This window comes from Pseudophryne corroboree, chromosome 6 (assembly GCF_028390025.1).
Source record: "Pseudophryne corroboree isolate aPseCor3 chromosome 6, aPseCor3.hap2, whole genome shotgun sequence".
Taxonomy (NCBI): Eukaryota; Metazoa; Chordata; class Amphibia; order Anura; family Myobatrachidae; genus Pseudophryne; species Pseudophryne corroboree.
This window is the reverse complement of record NC_086449.1, coordinates 633,896,502-633,917,873: the sequence shown is the minus strand read 5'-3', so window position 1 is coordinate 633,917,873 and position 21,372 is coordinate 633,896,502. Positions and strand designations below refer to the sequence as shown.

General features: G+C 47.0%; 1 protein-coding gene across 3 annotated transcripts in view; it reads left to right on the top strand.

The window, feature by feature from the left end:
- Positions 1-21,372, top strand: part of ARHGAP26 (Rho GTPase activating protein 26) — a 1,013,198-nt gene that overhangs the window by 211,938 nt on the left and 779,888 nt on the right. For all 3 annotated transcript variants that reach the window (XM_063928129.1, XM_063928130.1, XM_063928128.1), the window contains exons 3-5: positions 12,521-12,582; positions 13,549-13,620; positions 16,493-16,594. In XM_063928129.1, coding sequence (XP_063784199.1) covers positions 12,521-12,582; positions 13,549-13,620; positions 16,493-16,594 — 236 coding nt within the window. The remainder of the gene's footprint in view (positions 1-12,520; positions 12,583-13,548; positions 13,621-16,492; positions 16,595-21,372) is intronic.

Here is a 21,372-nt window from a genome sequence, read left to right as displayed (position 1 = left end):
TACAAGGCTAAAAATACCTCACATATAGCCCATAGGGGCTATATGGAGATATTTAACCCCTGCCTGACTGGAAAAATAGCGGGAGAAGAACCCGCCGAAAAAGGGGCGGGGCCTATCTCCTCAGCACACGGCGCCATTTTCTGTCACAGCTCCGCTGGTCAGAACGGCTCCCAGGTCTCTCCCCTGCACTGCACTACAGAAACAGGGTAAAACAGAGAGGGGGGGCACATTAATGGCTATATATATATATATTAAAGCAGCTATAAGGGAGCACTTAATATAAGGATATCCCTTGTATATATAGCGCTTTGTGGTGTGTGCTGGCAGACTCTCCCTCTGTCTCCCCAAAAGGGCTAGTGGGTCCTGTCTTCATTAGAGCATTCCCTGTGAGTTTGCGGTGTGTGTCGGTACGTGGTGTCGACATGTATGAGGACGATATTGGTGTGGAGGCGGAGCAATTGCCAAATATGCAGATGTCACCCCCCAGGGGGTCGACACCAGAATGGATGCCTTTATTTGTGGAATTACGTGATGGTTTATCTTCCCTTAAACAGTCAGTTGAGGACATGAGGCGGCCGGACAATCAATTAATGCCTGTCCAGGCGCCTCAAACACCGTCAGGGGCTGTAAAACGCCCTTTGCCTCAGTCGGTCGACACAGACCCAGACACGGGCACTGATTCCAGTGACGACGGTAGAAATTCAAACGTATTTTCCAGTAGGGCCACACGTTATATGATTTTGGCAATGAAGGAGACGTTACATTTAGCTGATACTACAGATACCGTAAAACAGGGTATTATGTATGGTGTGAAAAAACTACAAACAGTTTTTCCTGAATCAGAAGAATTAAATGACGTGTGTGATGAAGCGTGGGTTGCTCCTGATAAAAAGTTGATAATTTCAAAAAAGTTATTGGCATTATACCCTTTCCCGCCAGAGGTTAGGGCGCGCTGGGAAACACCCCCTAAGGTGGACAAGGCGCTCACACGCTTATCCAAACAAGTGGCGTTACCCTCTCCTGAGACGGCCGCACTTAAGGATCCATCAGATAGAAAGATGGAAGTTATTCAAAAGAATATATACACACATGCAGGTGTTATACTACGACCAGCTATAGCAACTGCCTGGATGTGCAGTGCTGGAGTAGTTTGGTCAGAATCCCTGATTGAAAATATTGATACCCTAGATAGGGACAATGTTTTACTGTCGTTAGAACAAATAAAGGATGCATTTATCTATATGCGTGATGCACAGAGGGATATTTGCACACTGGCATCTCGGGTGAGTGCTATGTCCATTTCAGCCAGAAGAGCCTTATGGACACGACAGTGGACAGGCGATGCGGATTCAAAACGTCACATGGAGGTTTTGCCGTATAAAGGGGAGGAGTTATTTGGAGTTGGTCTATCAGACTTGGTGGCCACGGCTACTGCCGGGAAATCCACTTTTTTACCTCAAGTCACTCCCCAACAGAGAAAGGCACCGACCTTTCAACCGCAGCCTTTTCGCTCCTACAAAAATAAGAGAGCAAAGGGCTTGTCGTACCTGCCACGAGGCAGAGGAAGAGGGAAGAGACACCAACAGGCAGCTCCTTCCCAGGAACAGAAGCCCTCCCCGGCTCCTGCAAAAACCTCAGCATGACGCTGGGGCCTCTCAAGCGGACTCGGGGACAGTGGGGGGCCGTCTCAAAAATTACAGCGCGCAGTGGGCTCACTCGCAGGTAGACCCCTGGATCCTGCAGATAATATCTCAGGGGTACAGGTTGGAATTAGAGACGGATCCTCCTCATCGTTTCCTGAAGTCTGCCTTACCAGAGGGTGTTGGAAGCCATTCACAAGCTGTACGCTCAGCAGGTGATAGTCAAAGTACCCCTATTACAACAAGGAAAGGGGTATTATTCCACTCTATTTGTGGTACCGAAGCCGGATGGCTCGGTAAGGCCTATTCTAAATCTGAAGTCCTTGAACCTCTACATAAAAAAGTTCAAGTTCAAGATGGAGTCACTCAGAGCAGTGATAGCGAACCTGGAAGAAGGGGACTTTATGGTATCCTTGGACATCAAGGATGCGTATCTACACGTTCCGATTTACCCCGCACACCAGGGGTACCTCAGGTTCATTGTTCAAAACTGTCACTATCAGTTTCAGACGCTGCCGTTCGGATTGTCCACGGCGCCTCGGGTCTTTACCAAGGTAATGGCCGAGATGATGATTCTTCTTCGAAGAAAAGGCGTATTAGTTATCCCATACTTGGACGATCTCCTAATAAGGGCAAGGTCCAGAGAACAGCTGGAGACAGCTTTAGCACTATCTCAAGAGGTGCTAAGACAACACGGGTGGATTCTGAATATTCCAAAATCCCATTTAATCCCGACAACTCGTCTGCTGTTCCTAGGAATGATTCTGGACACGGTTCAGAAAAAGGTTTTCCTTCCAGAGGAAAAAGCCAAGGAGTTATCCGATCTGGTCAGGAACCTCCTAAAACCAGGAAAAGTGTCAGTACATCAATGCACAAGAGTCCTGGGAAAAATGGTGGCTTCTTACGAAGCAATTCCATTCGGCAGATTCCATGCAAGAATATTCCAAAGGGATCTGTTGGACAAATGGTCAGGGTCGCATCTGCAGATGCACCTGCGAATAACCCTGTCACCAAAGACAAGGGTGTCACTTCTGTGGTGGTTGCAGAAGGCTCACCTATTAGAAGGCCGCAGATTCGGCATTCAGGATTGGATCCTGGTGACCACGGACGCCAGCCTGAGAGGCTGGGGAGCAGTCACACAAGGAAGAAACTTCCAGGGAGTATGGACGAGTCTGGAAAAGTCTCTTCACATAAACATTCTGGAACTAAGAGCAATCTACAATGCTCTAAGCCAGGCGGAACTTCTCCTGCAAGGAAAGCCGGTGTTGATTCAGTCGGACAACATCACGGCGGTCGCCCATGTAAACAGGCAGGGCGGCACAAGAAGCAGGAGTGCAATGGCAGAAGCTGCCAAGATTCTTCGCTGGGCGGAGAATCACGTGATAGCACTGTCAGCAGTGTTCATCCCGGGCGTGGACAACTGGGAAGCAGACTTCCTCAGCAGACACGATCTTCATCCGGGAGAGTGGGGTCTACATCCAGAAGTCTTCAACATGTTAATAGACCGTTGGGAAAGACCAATTGTAGACATGATGGCGTCTCGCCTCAACAAGAAACTGGACAAATATTGCGCCAGGTCAAGAGATCCACAGGCAATAGCTGTGGACGCACTGGTAACTCCTTGGGTGTACCAGTCAGTGTATGTGTTTCCTCCTCTGCCGCTCATACCAAAGGTATTGAAGATCATACGGCAAAGAAGAGTAAGAACAATACTAGTGGTTCCGGATTGGCCGAGAAGGACTTGGTATCCGGAACTTCAAGAGATGCTCACGGACGAACCGTGGCCTCTACCTCTGAGAAGGGACCTGCTACAGCAGGGTCCCTGTCTTTTTCAAGACTTACCGCGGCTGCGTTTGACGGCATGGCGGTTGAACGCCAGATCCTAAAAGGGAAAGGCATTCCAGAAGAAGTCATTCCTACCTTGATTAAGGCACGGAAGGAAGTCACCGTGAAACATTATCACCGCATTTGGCGAAAATATGTAGCGTGGTGCGAGGATCGGAGGGTTCCGACGGAGGAATTCCAACTGGGTCGTTTCCTACATTTCCTGCAATCAGGATTATCTATGGGTCTCAAATTGGGATCCATTAAGGTTCAAATTTCGGCCCTGTCAATATTCTTCCAAAAAGAATTGGCCTCTGTCCCTGAGGTCCAGACTTTTGTCAAGGGAGTACTGCATATACAGCCTCCTGTGGTGCCTCCGGTGGCACCGTGGGATCTAAATGTAGTTTTAGATTTCCTCAAATCCCATTGGTTTGAACCATTGAAAAAGGTGGATTTGAAATATCTCACATTGAAAGTGACTATGTTACTAGCCCTGGCCTCTGCCAGGAGAGTATCTGAATTGGCGGCTTTATCTTATAAAAGTCCTTATCTAATCTTCCATTCGGATAGGGCAGAACTGCGGACTCGTCCGCATTTTCTCCCTAAAGTGGTATCAGCATTTCATCTGAACCAACCTATTGTGGTGCCTGCGGCCACTAGCGACTTGGAGGACTCCAAGTTGTTGGACGTTGTCAGAGCCTTAAAAATACATTGCAAGGACGGCTGGAGTCAGAAAATCTGACTCGCTGTTTATATTGTATGCACCCAACAAGTTGGGCGCACCTGCTTCTAAGCAGTCGATTGCTCGTTGGATTTGTAACACAATTCAACTTGCACATTCTGTGGCAGGCCTGCCACAGCCTAAAACTGTAAAAGCCCACTCCACAAGGAAGGTGGGCTCATCTTGGGCGGCTGCCCGAGGGGTCTCGGCATTACAACTCTGCCGAGCAGCTACGTGGTCGGGGGAGAACACGTTTGTAAAATTTTACAAATTTGATACCCTGGCAAAGGAGGACCTGGAGTTCTCTCATTCGGTGCTGCAGAGTCATCCGCACTCTCCCGCCCGTTTGGGAGCTTTGGTATAATCCCCATGGTCCTTTCAGGAACCCCAGCATCCACTTAGGACGATAGAGAAAATAAGAATTTACTTACCGATAATTCTATTTCTCGGAGTCCGTAGTGGATGCTGGGCGCCCATCCCAAGTGCGGATTATCTGCAATACTTGTACATAGTTATTGTTAACTAATTCGGGTTATTGTTAAGGAGCCATCTTTAAGAGGCCCTTTCTGTTGTCATACTGTTAACTGGGTTTAGATCACAAGTTGTACGGTGTGATTGGTGTGGCTGGTATGAGTCTTACCCGGGATTCAAAATGCCTCCCTTATTGTGTATGCTCGTCCGGGCACAGTACCTAACTGGAGTCTGGAGGAGGGTCATAGGGGGAGGAGCCAGTGCACACCACCTGACCTAGTAAAGCTTTACTTTTTTGTGCCCTGTCTCCTGCGGAGCCGCTATTCCCCATGGTCCTTTCAGGAACCCCAGCATCCACTACGGACTCCGAGAAATAGAATTATCGGTAAGTAAATTCTTATTTTCAGACTGACTACACTTTGTGCTTGGCATCTGTACTACTTTCTAGTTATTGCTGCTATCTGGAGGCCCAAAATATTTTACCCAAACTATTGGACACTCGTGTGTGTATATATGTATTAACTGATCCTTTATTACATAGTACTGTAGTTTTTCTCTTTCATGTCAGTAGTACAATGCTGTAAACTGCTCCCTGGTTTCTCCAGCACTGCATAGTACTGTATAGCTCTCGTTGAATTAGCAATACAGACTATGGCTAATGTGAATGTCTTCTGCTATTCTCAGTTGTAGGGGCCCATATATTATTGGTATAAATCTCAGGAGGTTTTTGTAGTTCCAAACAAGTGTAATTTTGTGGTATGAGCATTTTAAATGTGATCTTTTTGTTACATTTCACATTTATTGGCAAGCTGCTCAATCAGATTGTGATGTCACTCAGGTGATTAAAGGGCGGGGTAATTCTGGGTAACAGAAAAACATTTTGCTATCCCTAATGCACACTGACACCCCTTTCACATCGCACAAATAACCCGGTATCGACACGGCAATAAACGGGTCCGTGTGCGATGTGAAAGCTCCTTTGCTGAATTAGCGGGTCGCCTGACCCGGTAATTCAACCCGGTAAAAAAGAAGGGTTATTACCGGGTTGAATACCGGGTCAGGTGCAGTGTGAATGGGAGCCGTTCCGATGCGACACGGCTCCCATTCACAGCATAGGGAAAGGCGGCGCAGGAGATGAGCTCATCTCCCAGCGCCGCCTCCACCCCCGCCCCTGCTGCTGCTGCGCCCCCCCGCTCCTATGGCAACCGACCCGGTATATTGCCGGGTCGGAAAGCCAGCAAAGGAGCGCAAATGCCGGATCCCACCCGGTAAGGACACGTTTCTCTTACCGGGTAGGATCTGGCATTTGCGATCTGAAAGCAGCATGAGTGAGAAATTTCTCACTCAGTGTGCATTAAGGATAGCAAAATGTTTTTGTTACATTTCTAAGGGTCACAGGTGGCTTTTAGAGAAGAGCATTGTTATTCCCAGTTGTATGCAGGAGCGTATCTAGTTTTCATAACTTCTCCCATATTGATAAGCCACAGCCTATATCACTTGGACCTTACAGTCCACATTCATCCATGCCATGGATACCCATACCCGAGCACAGGTGACTGAATAGAAATGACTGAGGCATAAGAAGTTGTGTCATATGTACTCAAACATTGATAACCTTAAAAACTGTAGTCCTAGAGTGTGGAAACAATGCAGGTTTTTTTCTCTTAACGTCCTAGAGGATGCTGGGGACTTCGTAAGGACCATGGGGATAGACGGGCTCCGCAGGAGACATGGGCACTTTAAGAAAGAATTTAGTTCCTGGTGTGCACTGGCTCCTCCCTCTATGCCCATCCTCCAGACCTCAGTTTGATACTGTGCCCAGAGGAGCTGGGTGCTTTTCAGTGAGCTCTCCTGAGTTTACTGATAGAAAGTATTTTGTTAGGTTTTTTATTTTCAGGGAGCTCTGCTGGCAACAGACTCCCTGCATCGAGGGACTGAGGGGAGAGAAGCAGCCCTACTCTCTGAAGCTAGGTCCTGCTTCTTAGGCTACTGGACACCATTAGCTCCAGAGGGATTGGTACGCAGGATCTCACCCTCGCCGTCCGTCCCAGAGCCGCGCCGCCGTCCCCGTCGCAGAGCTGGAAGATAGAAGCCGGGTGAGTATGAGAAGAAAAGAAGACTTACAGGCGGCAGAAGACTTCATGATCTTCACTAGAGGTAACGCACAGCACTGCAGCTGTGCGCCATTGCTCCACACACCTCACATACTCCGGTCACTGTAAGGGTGCAGGGCGCAGGGGGGGGGGGGGGGCGCCCTGGGCAGCATTTGGGACCTCGTGTTGGCAAAAGTACACATATATACAGCTGGGCACTGTATATATGTATGAGCCCCCACCAAAATTACTGTATAAGCGGGACAGAAGCCTGCCGTCGAGGGGGCGGGGCTTCTCCCTCAGCACTCACCAGCGCCATTTTTTCTCCACAGCACCGCTGAGAGGAAGCTCCCCGGACTCTCTCCTGCTGATGCACGGTAGAAGAGGGTTGAAAAGAGAGGGGGGGCACATAATTAGGCGCAAAAACTATACATACAGCAGCTACTGGGTTAACATTAAGTTACTGTGTTATTCCTGGGATATTATAGCGCTGGGGTGTGTGCTGGTATACTCTCTCTCTGTCTCTCCAAAGGGCCTTGTGGGGGAACTGTCTTCAGAAAGGACATTCCCTGTGTGTGTGTGTGTGTGTGTGTGGTGTGTTGGTTTGCTTGTGTCGACATGTCTGATGAGGAAGGCTATGTGGGAGAGGAGCGGGAGCAAATGAATGTGGTGTCTCCGCCGACGGCGCCGACACCTGGTTGGATGGATATGTGGAAGGTTTTAAATGATAATGTTAATTCCTTGCATAAAAGATTTGACAAGGCTGATGCATTGGGACAGTCAGGGTCTCAACCCGTGTCTGACCCTCTGTCGCAGGGACCGTCAGGGTCTCATAGGCGCCCACTATCCCAAATTGTTGACAGATACCGACATGGATTCTGACTCCAGTGTCGATTACGATGATGCAAAGTTACAGCCAAAATTTGCTAAATCCCTTCGATATATGATTATAGCAATAAAGGATGTTTTGCACATCACAGAGGAAACCCCTGTCCCTGACACAAGGGTGTATATGTGTAAGGGAAAGAAGCCTGAGGTAACTTTTCCCCCCTCACACGAACTGAATGAGTTATGTGAAAAAGCTTGGGAATCTCCAGATAAGAAAATGCAGATTTCCAAACGGATTCTTATGGCGTATCCTTTCCCGCCAACGGATAGGCTACGATGGGAATCCTCCCCTAGGGTGGACAAAGCTTTAACACGCTTATCCAAAACTGCCGTCCCAGGATACGGCTACCCTCAAAGATGCTGCTGATCGCAAACAGGAGGTTACCCTGGAGTCCATAAATACACATTCGGGTACCTTACTAAGACCGGCAATCGTGTCGGCCTGGGTGTGTAGTGCTGTAGCAGCATGGACGGATACCTTATCTGAGGAGATGGATACCCTAGATAAGGATACTGTATTATTGACCCTGGGGCATATAAAAGACGCTGTCCTATATATGAGAGATGCTCAAAGAGACAGTCTACTGGGTTTCCAGAATAAACGCTATCTCGATTTCTGCCAGAAGGGTCCTGTGGACTCTGCAATGGACAGGTGATGCCGACTCAAAAAGGCATATGGAGGTTTTACCTTACAGGGGTGAGGAATTGTTCGGGGAAGGTCTCTCGGACCTGGTCTCCACAGCTACAGCTGGAAAGTCAAATTTTTTGCCTTATGTTCCCTCACAGCCTAAGGGTGCATACACACGGTGAGATTCGGACTTATCCGATTCTCACCGTGCGACAGGGGGCCGGGTCGGCACTTAGCCAGTATCGCAAGCACATAATAACTGCTTGCGATGCTGGCTATGTGCGATTTCAATCCTGACTATCTCTTCTATAGAGATAGTCAGGATTGACTTGCCTGCACAGCCTATTTTTTCTTCCGATGCCGACCGCGCGGGGCCGCGCATCGGCATCGGATCGGGATCGCAAGGTGACTGTCACCTTGCGATCTGCACTATATTTTCTTCCGATTCTGACTATATAGTCAGAATCGGAAGAAAATATCTTACCGTGTGTACACACCTTTAGAGAGCACCGCATTATCAAATGCAGTCCTTTCGTTCACAAAGAAACAAGAAAGTCCGAGGTGCATCCTTTCTTGCCAGAGGTAGGGGCAGAGGAAAGAAGCTGCACAACGCAGCTAGTTACCAGGAACAGAAGTCCTCCCCGGCCTCTACAAAATCCACCGCATGACGCTGGGGCTCCACTGGCGGAGCCGGGCCCTGTGGGGGCACGTCTTCAGAATTTCAGCCACATGTGGGTTCACTCCCAGGTGGATCCTTGGGCAATAGAAATTGTGTCTCAGGGTTACAAGCTGGAATTCGAAGAGGTGCCTCCTCGCCGGTATTTCAAATCGGCCATACCATCTTCCCCCCAAGAGAGGGAAATAGTGTTAAACGCAATACAAAAATTGTATCTTCAGCAGGTGGTGGTCAAGGTTCCCCTCCTTCAACAGGGAAGGGGTTATTATTCGACCATGTTTGTAGTCCCGAAACCGGATGGTTCGGTCAGACCCATATTGAATTTAAAATCTCTGAACCTATACTTGAAAAGGTTCAAGTTCAAGATGGAATCGCTGAGAGCGGTCATCGCAAGCCTGGAAGGGGGGGATTTTATGGTGTCACTGGACATAAAGGATGCGTACCTTCATGTCCCCATTTATCCACCTCATCAGGCGTACCTAACATTTGCGGTACAGGATTGTCATTACCAATTTCAGACGTTGCCGTTTGGTCTCTCAACGGCCCCGAGGATTTTCACCAAGGTAATGGCGGAAATGATGGTGCTCCTGCGGAAGTAAGGTGTCACAATTATCCCGTACTTTAACGATCTCCTCATAAAAGCGAGATCAAGAGAGCAGTTGCTGAACAGCGTATCTCTTTCACTGAAAGTGTTACAGCAACACTGCTGGATTCTCAATATTCCAAAGTCGCAGTTGGTTCCTATGACTCGTCTGCCCTTCTTGGGCATGATTCTGGACACGGACCAGAAGAGGGTTTATCTCCCGATAGAGAAGGCCCAGGAACTCATGACTCTGGTCAAGAACCTATTGAAACCAAAACAGGTGTCAGTGCATCATTGCACTCGAGTCCTGGGAAAGATGGTGGCGTCATACGAGGCCATTCCCTTCAGCAGGTTCCATGCGAGGACTTTCCACTGGGACCTACTGGACAAGTGGTCCGGGTCACATTTTCAGATGCATCGGTTGATCATCCTGTCACCCAGGGCCAGGGTGTCACTACTGTGGTGGCTGCAGAGTGCTCACCTTCTCGAGGGCCGCAGATTCGGCATTCAGGACTGGATCCTGGTGACCACGGACGCAAGCCTCCGAGGTTGGGGAGCAGTCACACAGGGAAGAAATTTCCAGGGTCTTTGGTCAAGTCAAGAGACTTGTCTTCACATCAACATCCTGGAGCTAAGGGCCATATACAACGCCCTACGTCAAGCGGAGACCTTACTTCGCGACCGACCAGTTCTGATCCAGTCCGACAACATCACCGCAGTGGCTCATGTAAACTGCCAAGGCGACACAAGGAGCAGAGTGGCAATGGCGGAAGCCACCAGAATTCTTCGCTGGGCGGAGAATCATGTAAGCACACTGTCAGCAGTGTTCATTTCGGGAGTGGACAACTGGGAAGCAGACTTCCTCAGCAGACACGACCTACACCCGGGAGAGTGGGGACTTCATCCAGAAGTCTTCGCACAGATTGAGTCGGTGGGAACTGCCACAGATAGACCTGATGGCGTCCCGCCTGAACAAAAAGCTACAGAGGTATTGCGCCAGGTCAAGAGACCCTCAGGCAGTAGCGGTAGACGCCCTAGTGACACCGTGGGTGTTCCGGTCAGTCTATGTATTTCCTCCTCTTCCTCTCATACCGAAGGTGTTGAGGATAAGAAGAAAAGGAATGAGAACAATCCTCATTGTTCCAGATTGGCCAAGACGGACCTGGTATCCAGATCTGCAGGATCTGCTCACAGAAGATCCGTGGCCTCTTCCTCTAAGACAGGACCTGTTGCAACAGGGACCCTGTCTGTTCCAAGACTTAACACGGCTGCGTTTGACGGCATGGCGGTTGAACGCCGGATCCTAGCAGAAAAAGGCATTCCGGTTGAGGTTATCCCTATGCTGATAAAGGCTAGGAAGGAAGTAACAGCAAAACATTATCACCGTATATGGCGAAAATATGTTTCTTGGTGTGAGACCAAGAATGCTCCTACGGAAGAATTCCATCTGGGCCGTTTCCTTCACTTCCTACAAACTGGAGTGAGTTTGGGCCTTAAATTAGGTTCCATTAAGGTCCAGATTTCGGCCCTATCCATTTTCTTTCAAAAAGAATTGGCTTCTCTCCCAGAAGTTCAGACTTTTGTAAAGGGAGTGCTGCATATTCAACCTCCTTTTGTGCCTCCGGTGGCACCTTGGGATCTTAACGTGGTGTTAAGTTTCCTAAAGTCACAGTGGTTTGAACCCCTTAAAACTGTGGAAGGTGGTCATGTTATTATCCTTGGCTTCGGCTAGGCGAGTGTCTGAATTAGCGGCTTTGTCACATAAAAGCCCCTATTTGGTTTTCCATATGGATAGAGCAGCATTGCGGACCCGTTCGCAATTTCTGCCAAAAGTGGTATCATCTTTTCATATGAACCAACCTATTGTTGTGCCTGTGGCTACACGTGACTTGGAGGATTCCGATTCACTTGATGTGGTCAGGGCTTTGAAGGTTTACGTGGCCAGAACGGCTAGAGTCAGGAAAACTGAAGCGCTGTTTGTCCTGTATGCATCCAACAAGATTGGTGCCCCTACTTCAAAGCAAACTATTGCTCGCTGTATTTGTAACACGATTCAGCAAGCGCATTCTACGGCTGGTTTGCCTTTACCAAAATCGGTCAAGGCCCATTCCACTAGGAAGGTGGGCTCTTCTTGAGCGGCTGCCCGGGGGGTCTCTGCACTACAGCTGTGTCGAGCTGCTACTTGGTCTGGTTCAAACACTTTTTTGCAAAATTCTACAAGTTTGATACCCTGGCTGAGAAGGACCTCATGTTTGCTCATTCGGTGCTGCAGAGTCTTCCGCACTCTCCCGCCCGTTTGGGAGCTTTGGTATAATCCCCATGGTCCTTACGGAGTCCCCAGCATCCTCTACGGACTACGAGAAATAGATTTACCGGTAAGTAAAATCTTATTTTTCCTAATATAAAGTTCTAATCTTTACCCTTTCATGTTTCATTTTGGGGAGTAATGGTGCTCACATATCACCTTAATGCTATGTTTAAAAGTGGTTGTCTTTTTTTTTTTTTTATATGGCAGCCCTCTGGACAGTGCTATTCTTTTACTTTTATCCTATATCAAAGACTTGTGTTTCATGTGAAATATCATCTGCTAATTGGTAAACCCTCCATGAGCAGGGTTGGTCTTGGCAAAAGTGTTAGTTCAGTCCTGGCCAACCTGTGGCTCTCCAGCTGCTGTGAAACTAAGTCCCATCATGCCCTTACACAGTTTTGCTATTAGCAAATGCTAAAACTGTGGCAGGCCATGCTGGGATGTGTAGTTTCACAACAGCTGGAGAGCTGCAGGTTGACCAGGATAGTGTTAGTGCATGCAGATATTCATGATCTAACACAAGACCCTATGGTTTAAAGAGTTGTTTTATTTAGAGTGTGTGGGGGAGACTTGGCAGCATAATGTTTTTGCCATGACGATATATACAGGAAGTGATCAGTGGTGCTGCTGCTGCTGCTTTCCCTGCTGCCCAGGCTATTGTTCTGACTTCCTCTTGTTGTCTCTTTAGCCAAGTCTCTGCAGGAATTCGCTACTGTGTTGGGGAATCTTGAAGATGAGCGGATGCGGATGGTGAGTGGTCCCTGTGACATAGGGCATTGTCTAAGAGGGAATATACACAGTACAGCTCTGGCAGGTGTGCAGCGGTCCTGGGACATGCAGGATTGTATCTTACGATCATTTATTGGCTGCTATTTACATAGTTCACACATATTCCGCAGCACTTTACAGAGATTATTTGGTCATTTACTTCAGTCCCTGCCCCAGTGGAGCTTACAATCTATATTCCCACAGTCAAGTTAGGGTTAATTTTCTTGGTGAGTGAATTAACATTCCAGTATATATTTGGCTTGTGAGAGGAAACCGGAGACTCAGAGGAAATCCAAGCAAGCACAGGGAGAATATACAAACTCCACACAGGACTATGGTGGGAATCGAACCCAGGACCTCAGTGCAAACCATTACACAACCTGTACTGCTCATTGTGATTCAGTATGTACATTTTAATGGATGTGGCCCACCTCCCAAATTTTGCCTTGGAGTAGGGTGGCTGTTTCTTTGGATTTCGTTTCTTCTTCACCAGAAATAAGTAGCTGTATTACACGTACAGATTTGTCACCATCATACACTATTGCTGCTGTAGCGCCAAACATCCCTCCCCATACAACTCTGCTTGCACCAAACCTCTTCTTTTTTGCCTGAATGTGCATCAGTGTGATGCGACAGATCTGCTCTGTGAGACTGCACTGATTTAATCTGATATGCAACACTTTTGTATCTGTGTCCAAATCTGTATATGAGGTGCTACAGCTCTTGTTGTTCTACTGATTGCAAATACTGTTATTTTAAATGACTTTTCCACCTAATGTGATTATAAAATAAAATGTAACCATACGTAGTAAATGGGCATGTCTGGAGACGGGGCAGTAAAGCAGGTCGAGTGACTATTAATTTAATTTACACAACCACATTACTGAAAGCTGAAAGACCTTTTGCAGTCATTTTCTGTTTCTGTATTTTAATTTTTTGTATCCACAGATTGAAAATGCTGGGGAAGTTCTCATTACTCCTCTTGAAAAATTTAGAAAGGAACAAATTGGTGCCGCTAAGGTAACTTATTGACCTGATGTCTCTAGACATACTGTATGTACGGAAATGAAATGATGAGTGCCTACCTATGGCAGTGCTGACTGGCTACACAGGGGTGACCCATTGGGTGTGGGCTGCTATGAAGATGCTCTTGGTTTTTCTGGGAGTAACTCCCATCTATTAATCCACCTTGGTGCATTTGATGGAGAATGACTACACAGCCTGAGCAGGGGAGGAAGGAGGGAAGATGACCATTGCCTCTTTCTGCTCACATCACCTGCCTGTTCAGTACAAGACCAATGATTCCAGCTATGGGGCAGATGTATTAAGCCTGGAGAAGTGATAAAGCAGTGATAAGTGGAAGGTGATAACACACCAGCCAATCAGCTCCTAACTGTCAGTTTACATAATGGGGTTGATTGGCTGGTGCATTATCACCTTAGACTTATCGCTGCTTTATCACTTCTCCAGGCTTAATACATCTGCCCCTACGACCAGAATCCAGTTTGGGGCTCTGTGTAAGGCATGGGCCAGAGTTTCTTAAGTACCCCCAATAGGACATGTTTTGTGGATTTCTTTAAGCATGCGCAGGTGAGCTATTCTATGTAACTGGGTAAGTAATTATCCCAGCTGCTTCCACAGACAGACATCCTCAAAGCATGACTTTCTGGGGGCTGAGAATGAGTACCACTGGCATAGGTCACCAAACATTCCACATCAAAAGGGTCATTGGTATACATTACATACATGTCACCACTTTGCTCTGGCTGATCACCTTAATTGGCTATTAACAGAAACTCAAGCATGTACTAGCTACAGAAACACCTATCCTCAAATCGCGTCACTAGCCATTTGGCACGCCATGGACTTTGTGACTAAGCAGCACAATGCATTCCTGCTACAGACTTCTGCACAAAATGTCTTCTTTGCATCAGTAATGTGACTGGTAAAATGCCTAGGTACCCTGGCTACTGGTGCTGGCATTACATGTAGTTACCGTGTGCTAATGGGTGATAAACGAGATGCACCATGCTTAATATGAGACATTCTACCAATTCCTAATACTAATCCTAAATGCGTTGGACACTATAAACGACAGAGCATGTAAGCCACACCATGCCTCTCATCCCATACGGTGCAAAAACAGTAGATGTTTAAATACACATCTGTATGTATAGGGGGTGTTACTTTTTCCACTAGTGGTCAGTGATGTCTGCCTGACTGACCAGTGGCCTATAGTCCTTGCATATTGCTATATATTGCGGGCTAGTTAGAATGTGCAGACTCCATTGTAGTAGCACCCCAAACTGCTATGTACATGATTCCCTGTACTGTGACTTCCAAACTTGCTTGGCGCAGTTAAGTTGCGCCTAGTCATCTTTCTAACTAGATAAAGTCCTCTTCATACAGTTGTGGGTACAAGTGCCCTGTGATGGTTCTTTGATGTTAAGGGGGGTGTCCAGTTAGATCCGATCTGTTTTCGGCGGGTGAAAATGGACGGATACCTCAATAATGACCATCCAATAAGTCCCCGATCCCATGTGTTATCGCGGCTTCGGCAGCCTCTTACCATGGATTATGTTTCGGATGCCTGAGGCACCAAAAGCATAATCCGCGATAAGTGCCGGCATTGGGAAGGGGGCCTCTGCTGCATCGGGGCTAATAGGATACCCTCCGGCGATACAATTACCCACAGTCATCGACCGCAGGTAATTTGATACCCCCCTTAGACTACACAAGTTGTTCCTTGACCATTATGAAAAATAGAACTCGTCCAACACCCGTGTCAAAACCAGCAATTTGTTAAGTGAACTGTTCCACTTGTGCAGCTACAGCTGGTTATTTTTAATTTAAATGTATTATTCTGTTATACTGAATAAATGCAACCTCTCTCCTCTGCTATACTTTTTGTGACCTTTGCTTTACATATGCCAAAGGACGGCATAATATTGTCTCAAAAAAGTGTGTGCTTATTCTACTTTTCCATGGACTGAAGTGGACTGAAAGTGTTGCCTACACAGAAGACAAACATTTTGTAGGCTGAACAAATATACTAGGAGCTAGCAAAGTCATTAAAGTATGGGAAGCAAAGCGCCTTCTACTTCAGTGATGTCATGATTTTCTAGGACATTGATTGGTTTCAATCTCATAATAAAAGTTCATCTTACAAAATAGCAACGGGTGCACCAGGTCACTTGCCTTGGAGTATGTGTGCCCGATGGGGATGGGGGGGGGGGGGGGGGGTCGGGGGGGTGTAACCTTTAACCAGTTGGGGTGGGGGGAAGATGAACATACATATTTTAGTTATGCTGGAGGGAAGAGTAAAATAAAAAATAAAATAAATAGCTTGGTCACAGGGTTTTGTGATGGTGGGAGCCGAAGGATTTATTTTAATAGCGCACACATATTCCGCAGCGATTTACTGAGAATAATTGTCCAGTGGAGCTTACAATCTATATTCCTTACCACATGTACACGCACACACATTCATCCTGGGGTTCATTTTGTTGGGAGCCAATTAACCTACCAGTATATTTTTGGGTTGTGGGAGGAAGCCCACGCAAGTACGGGGGAAATATACAAACTCCACACAGTAAGGGCCATCGTCAGGATTGAACCCATGACCTCAGTGCTTTGAGGCAGTAATGCTAACCATTACACCGTCCGTACTGCCCAAAAAGGGCTATTACTGGGGAAGGGTTTATAAAACATTGAGGGGACATGGGGGTTAGATATAGAGATATATATATATATATATAATATCAAATATTTTATTAAAAATACTGTTTAGACTTTTTGAGTATTCAAATTTCTGTGCAGTTTTGTGTGGAAAAAATCATTAAAAGCAATTCTATTGTGTGTTTCTAACTTCGAATGTGTCTCATTTCTGCAGGAAGTGAAAAAGAAATACGACAAAGAGACTGAGAAGTACTGCAGTGTACTGGAGAAGCACATGAACCTCTCATCCAAGAAGAAAGAGGGGCACCTTCATGAGGTGAGGTCAGAGGCTTAGTCTGCAGCTGCATTCAGCTCAATCATTACTGCTTACTCTGGGTCTTGTACCTTGTTTCTCCCCAAATTACCGGACATAGGGGCAAATGTATGAAGTGGCGGTATCAGCGCATGTTATGTGCACTTTACTGCTTCTCCCCCATGTATGATGGCTGCAGAGTGTGCATAGTGATAGCGCCCCTGTCCATATCGTCGCTGCTATCTAATAGATAGCAAGCTAATATGCGCAGGCAATGTACGATGCTGACCGTTCTGACACCTGCAGTTGTCAATTTTGACAGCTGCAGGTGGCAATGCCCATTCACCACAGCAGGGACAGTGTCCCTGGCTGAGTCGGGTGCCGGCTTCGGAATGCTTGGAGGATCTTGCGTGAGTGGTGTGATCCCGCGCAGGCACACTAGAGCTGGCCAGGACAGGGAGACGCAGCACGTCAGGACAGAGCTAACGCGCTGTGTGCTCAGGGAACATCGCCGGAGGGGGGAGTGTAAGCTCACTTCTGCAGACAAGATATTAATACATCTTGTCGATGTCCCTTCCTGCTTTACCTTGGTAATGAGGCGAAGCAGGAAGTGTTATAGTGGCACGATGCGTGCCGCTTTAATACATTTACCTAGGGCCTTAAAGGGGTCGTCTTGGCTATACAGTTCAGCTGTGTCCATTCGCTTGAAACCAATAACTCCTGAATACAAGTCTGTCCTCCTATATTAGTGTGGCAGTGCCTTCGTGGTGTTACTAGGTCCTAGCACTCCTATACTGGTTCTGGGTGTGTCCACTGTGTGTATTGTGTTACAGATCCACTTTAAAACTGTGTAATAGAAATATTTTTGGGAATATTATTTTTTTTTTTTCTCTAATGTATAAGTCCAGCACATTTTGGCTGACTTTGACTTCAACGATTTGTACGACTACCAAACATCTGGATTAGGTTTCCTTTTCGCCATTATGATATTTGAGGGGGAAAAAAAGAAAATCTCTTGGGCGTAATGTCCAGCGGTATGTAAAAGTCGCACTGGCAGAGAGATAAATATATATATATATATATATATAATATTATATTCTCTCTCTCTCTCTCTCTCTCTCTCTCTCTCTCTCTCTCTCTCTCTCTCTCTCTCTCTCTCTCTCTCTCTCTCTCTCTCTCTCTCTCTGGGATGCGGCACTCTGGTTCACTTTGAGAAACAGAAGCGGGTGTGGACTCCCAAATGAAGATCAACGTTTCAATATTTATTTATATTGTCATCAGTGAACCAGAGTGCCGCATCCCCGGGAGTGTATCTATTTTTACATGAAGGCACCGGTGCAGGTGATATTATTCGTTAAGGGGAGTGCCAGACCGATAGGAGTTTTAGATAGATAGATATATATAGATATATATCTATAGATATATAGATATAGAGAGAGATATCTATAGATATATATAGATATGTATGTGTGTGTATATATATGTATGTATATATATATATATATATCCAATCAAATCGGGTGGCACTCCAAGAGGACTTGTCACTTGGAAATAAAACTCAGAGACTGCGCTCTAATTGCGCATTTAGAGCGTAGTCTCTGAGTTTTATTTCCAAGTGACAAGTCCTCTTGGAGTGCCACCCGATTTGATTGGATACTATTGCATACAGCAAGGGATGGCACCGGGCAGTTGTGGAGTTAATGTGAGTGCCGGTTACATTGTGAAAATATAATATTTCTCTGACGTCCTAGTGGATGCTGGGACTCCGTAAGGACCATGGGGGGAATAGCGGCTCCGCAGGAGACAGGGCACAAGAATAAAAGCTTTAGGATCAGGTGGTGTGCACTGGCTCCTCCCCCTATGACCCTCCTCCAAGCCTCAGTTAGATTTTTGTGCCCGAACGAGAAGGGTGCAGGCTAGGTGGCTCTCCTGAGCTGCTTAGAATAAAAGTGTATTTTAGGTTTTTTATTTTCAGTGAGTCCTGCTGGCAACAGGCTCACTGCATCGTGGGACTAAGGGGAGAAGAAACGGACTCACCTGCGTGCAGAGTGGATTGGGTTTCTTAGGCTACTGGACATTAGCTCCAGAGGGACGATCACAGGTTCAGCCTGGATGGGTCCCGGAGCCGCGCCGCCGGCCCCATTACAGAGCCAGAAGAGCGAAGAGGTCCGGTGAAATCGGCGGCAGAAGACGATCCTGTCATCAGACTAAGGTAGCGCACAGCACCGCAGCTGTGCGCCATTGCTCTCAGCACACTTCACACTCCGGTCACTGAGGGTGCAGGGCGCTGGGGGGGAGCGCCCTGAGACGCAATATAAACAGATAATACCTTAGGTTGGCAAAAGAATACATCACATATAGCTCTTGGGCTATATGGATGTATTTTAACCCCTGCCATTTTTACAGAAAAAGCGGGAGATAAGGACGTCGTGAAGGGGCGGAGCCTATCTCCTCAGCACACAAGCGCCATTTTCCCTCACAGCTCCGCTGGAAGGACGGCTCCCTGACTCTCCCCTGCAGACTTGCTACAGAATCAGGGTAAAAAAGAGAAGGGGGGGCACTATTGGCAGCTAAAAATTATATAAACAGCAGCTATAAGGGAATAACACTTATATAAGGTTATCCCTGTGTGTGTGTATATATATATATATATATATATATATATATATATATATATATATATATATATATATATATATATATATATATATATATATATATATATATATATAGCGCTTGGTGTGTGCTGGCAGACTCTCCCTCTGTCTCTCCAAAGGGCTAGTGGGGTCCTGTCCTATCAGAGCATTCCCGGTGTGTGTGCTGTGTGTCGGTACGTGTGTGTCGACATGTATGAGGAGGAAAATGATGTGGAGGCGGAGCAATTGCCTGGGTTAGTGATGTCACCCCCTAGGGAGTCGACACCTGACTGGATGATCGTATTTAAAGAATTAAGTGATAATGTCAGCACTTTGCAAAGAACGGTTGATGACATGAGACAGCCGGCAAATCAATTAGTGCCTGTCCAGGCGTCTCAGACACCGTCAGGGGCCCTAAAACGCCCGTTACCTCAGTGGGTCGACACAGACCCAGACACAGATACTGAGTCTAGTGTCGACGGTGAGGAGACAAACGTAATGTCCAGTAGGGCCACACGTTACATGATCACGGCAATGAAGGAGGCATTGAACATTTCTGACACTACAAGTACCACAAAGAAGGGTATTATGTGGGGTGTGAAAAAACTACCAATAGTTTTTCCTGAGTCAGATGAGTTAAATGAGGTGTGTGATAAAGCGTGGGTTTCCCCCGACAAAAAACTGCTAATTTCTAAAAAATTATTGGCACTATATCCTTTCCCGTCAGAGGTTAGGACGCGTTGGGAAACACCCCCTAGGGTAGATAAGGCGCTCACACGTTTATCTAAACAAGTAGCGTTACCGTCTCCTGATACGGCCACCCTCAAAGAACCAGCAGATAGAAGGCTGGAAAATATCCTTAAAAGTATATACACACATACTGGTGTTATACTGCGACCAGCAATCGCTTCAGCCTGGATGTGCAGTGCTGGAGTCGCGTGGTCGGATTCCCTGACTGAAAATATTGATACCCTGGATAGGGACAATATACTGTTAACTATAGAGCATTTGAAGGATGCATTACTATATATGCGTGATGCACAGAGGGATATTTGCACCCTGGCATCAAGAGTAACTGCTATGTCCATTTCTGCCAGAAGAGCGTTATGGACGCGACAGTGGTCAGGCGATGCGGATTCCAAACGACATATGGAAGTATTGCCGTATAAAGGGGAGGAGTTATTTGGGGCTGGTCTATCGGACCTGGTGGCCACGGCAACGGCTGGAAAATCCACCTTTTTACCCCAGGTCACTTCACATCAGCAGAAAAAGACACCGTCTTTTCAAACTCAGTCCTTTCGTTCCCATAAGTACAAGCGAGCTAAAGGCCATTCCTTTCTGCCCCGGGGCAGAGGAAGGGGAAAAAGACTGCACCATGCAGCCGCTTCCCAGGAGCAGAAGCCCTCCCCTGCTTCTGCCAAGTCTTCAGCATGACGCTGGGGCTTTACAAGCAGACTCAGACATGGTGGGGGCCCGTCTCAAGAATTTCAACGCGCAGTGGGCTCACTCGCAAGTGGACCCCTGGATTCTACAGGTAGTATCGCAGGGGTACAAACTGGAATTCGAGGCGTTTCCCCCTCGCCGGTTCCTGAAGTCTGCTCTACCAAAGTCTCCCTCCGACAGGGAGGCGGTATTGGAAGCCATTCACAAGCTGTATTCCCAGCAGGTGATAATCAAGGTACCCCTCCTACAACAGGGAAAGGGGTATTATTCCACGCTGTTTGTGGTACCGAAGCCGGACGGCTCGGTGAGACCAATTTTAAATCTGAAATCCTTGAACACTTACATAAAGAGGTTCAAATTCAAGATGGAATCACTCAGAGCGGTGATAGCAAACCTGGACACCAAGGGTACCTCAGGTTTGTAGTACAAAACTGTCATTATCAGTTTCAGACGCTGCCGTTTGGGTTGTCCACGGCACCTCGGGTCTTTACCAAGGTAATGGCCAAAATGATGATTCTTCTTCGAAGAAAAGGCATCTTAATTATCCCTTACTTGGACGATCTCCTGATAAGGGCAAGGTCCAGGGAACAGTTAGAAGTCGGAGTAGCACTATCTCAGGTAGTGTTACGTCAGCACGGGTGGATCCTAAATATTCCAAAATCGCAGCTGATTCCAACGACACGTCTACTGTTCCTAGGAATGATTCTGGACACAGTCCAGAAA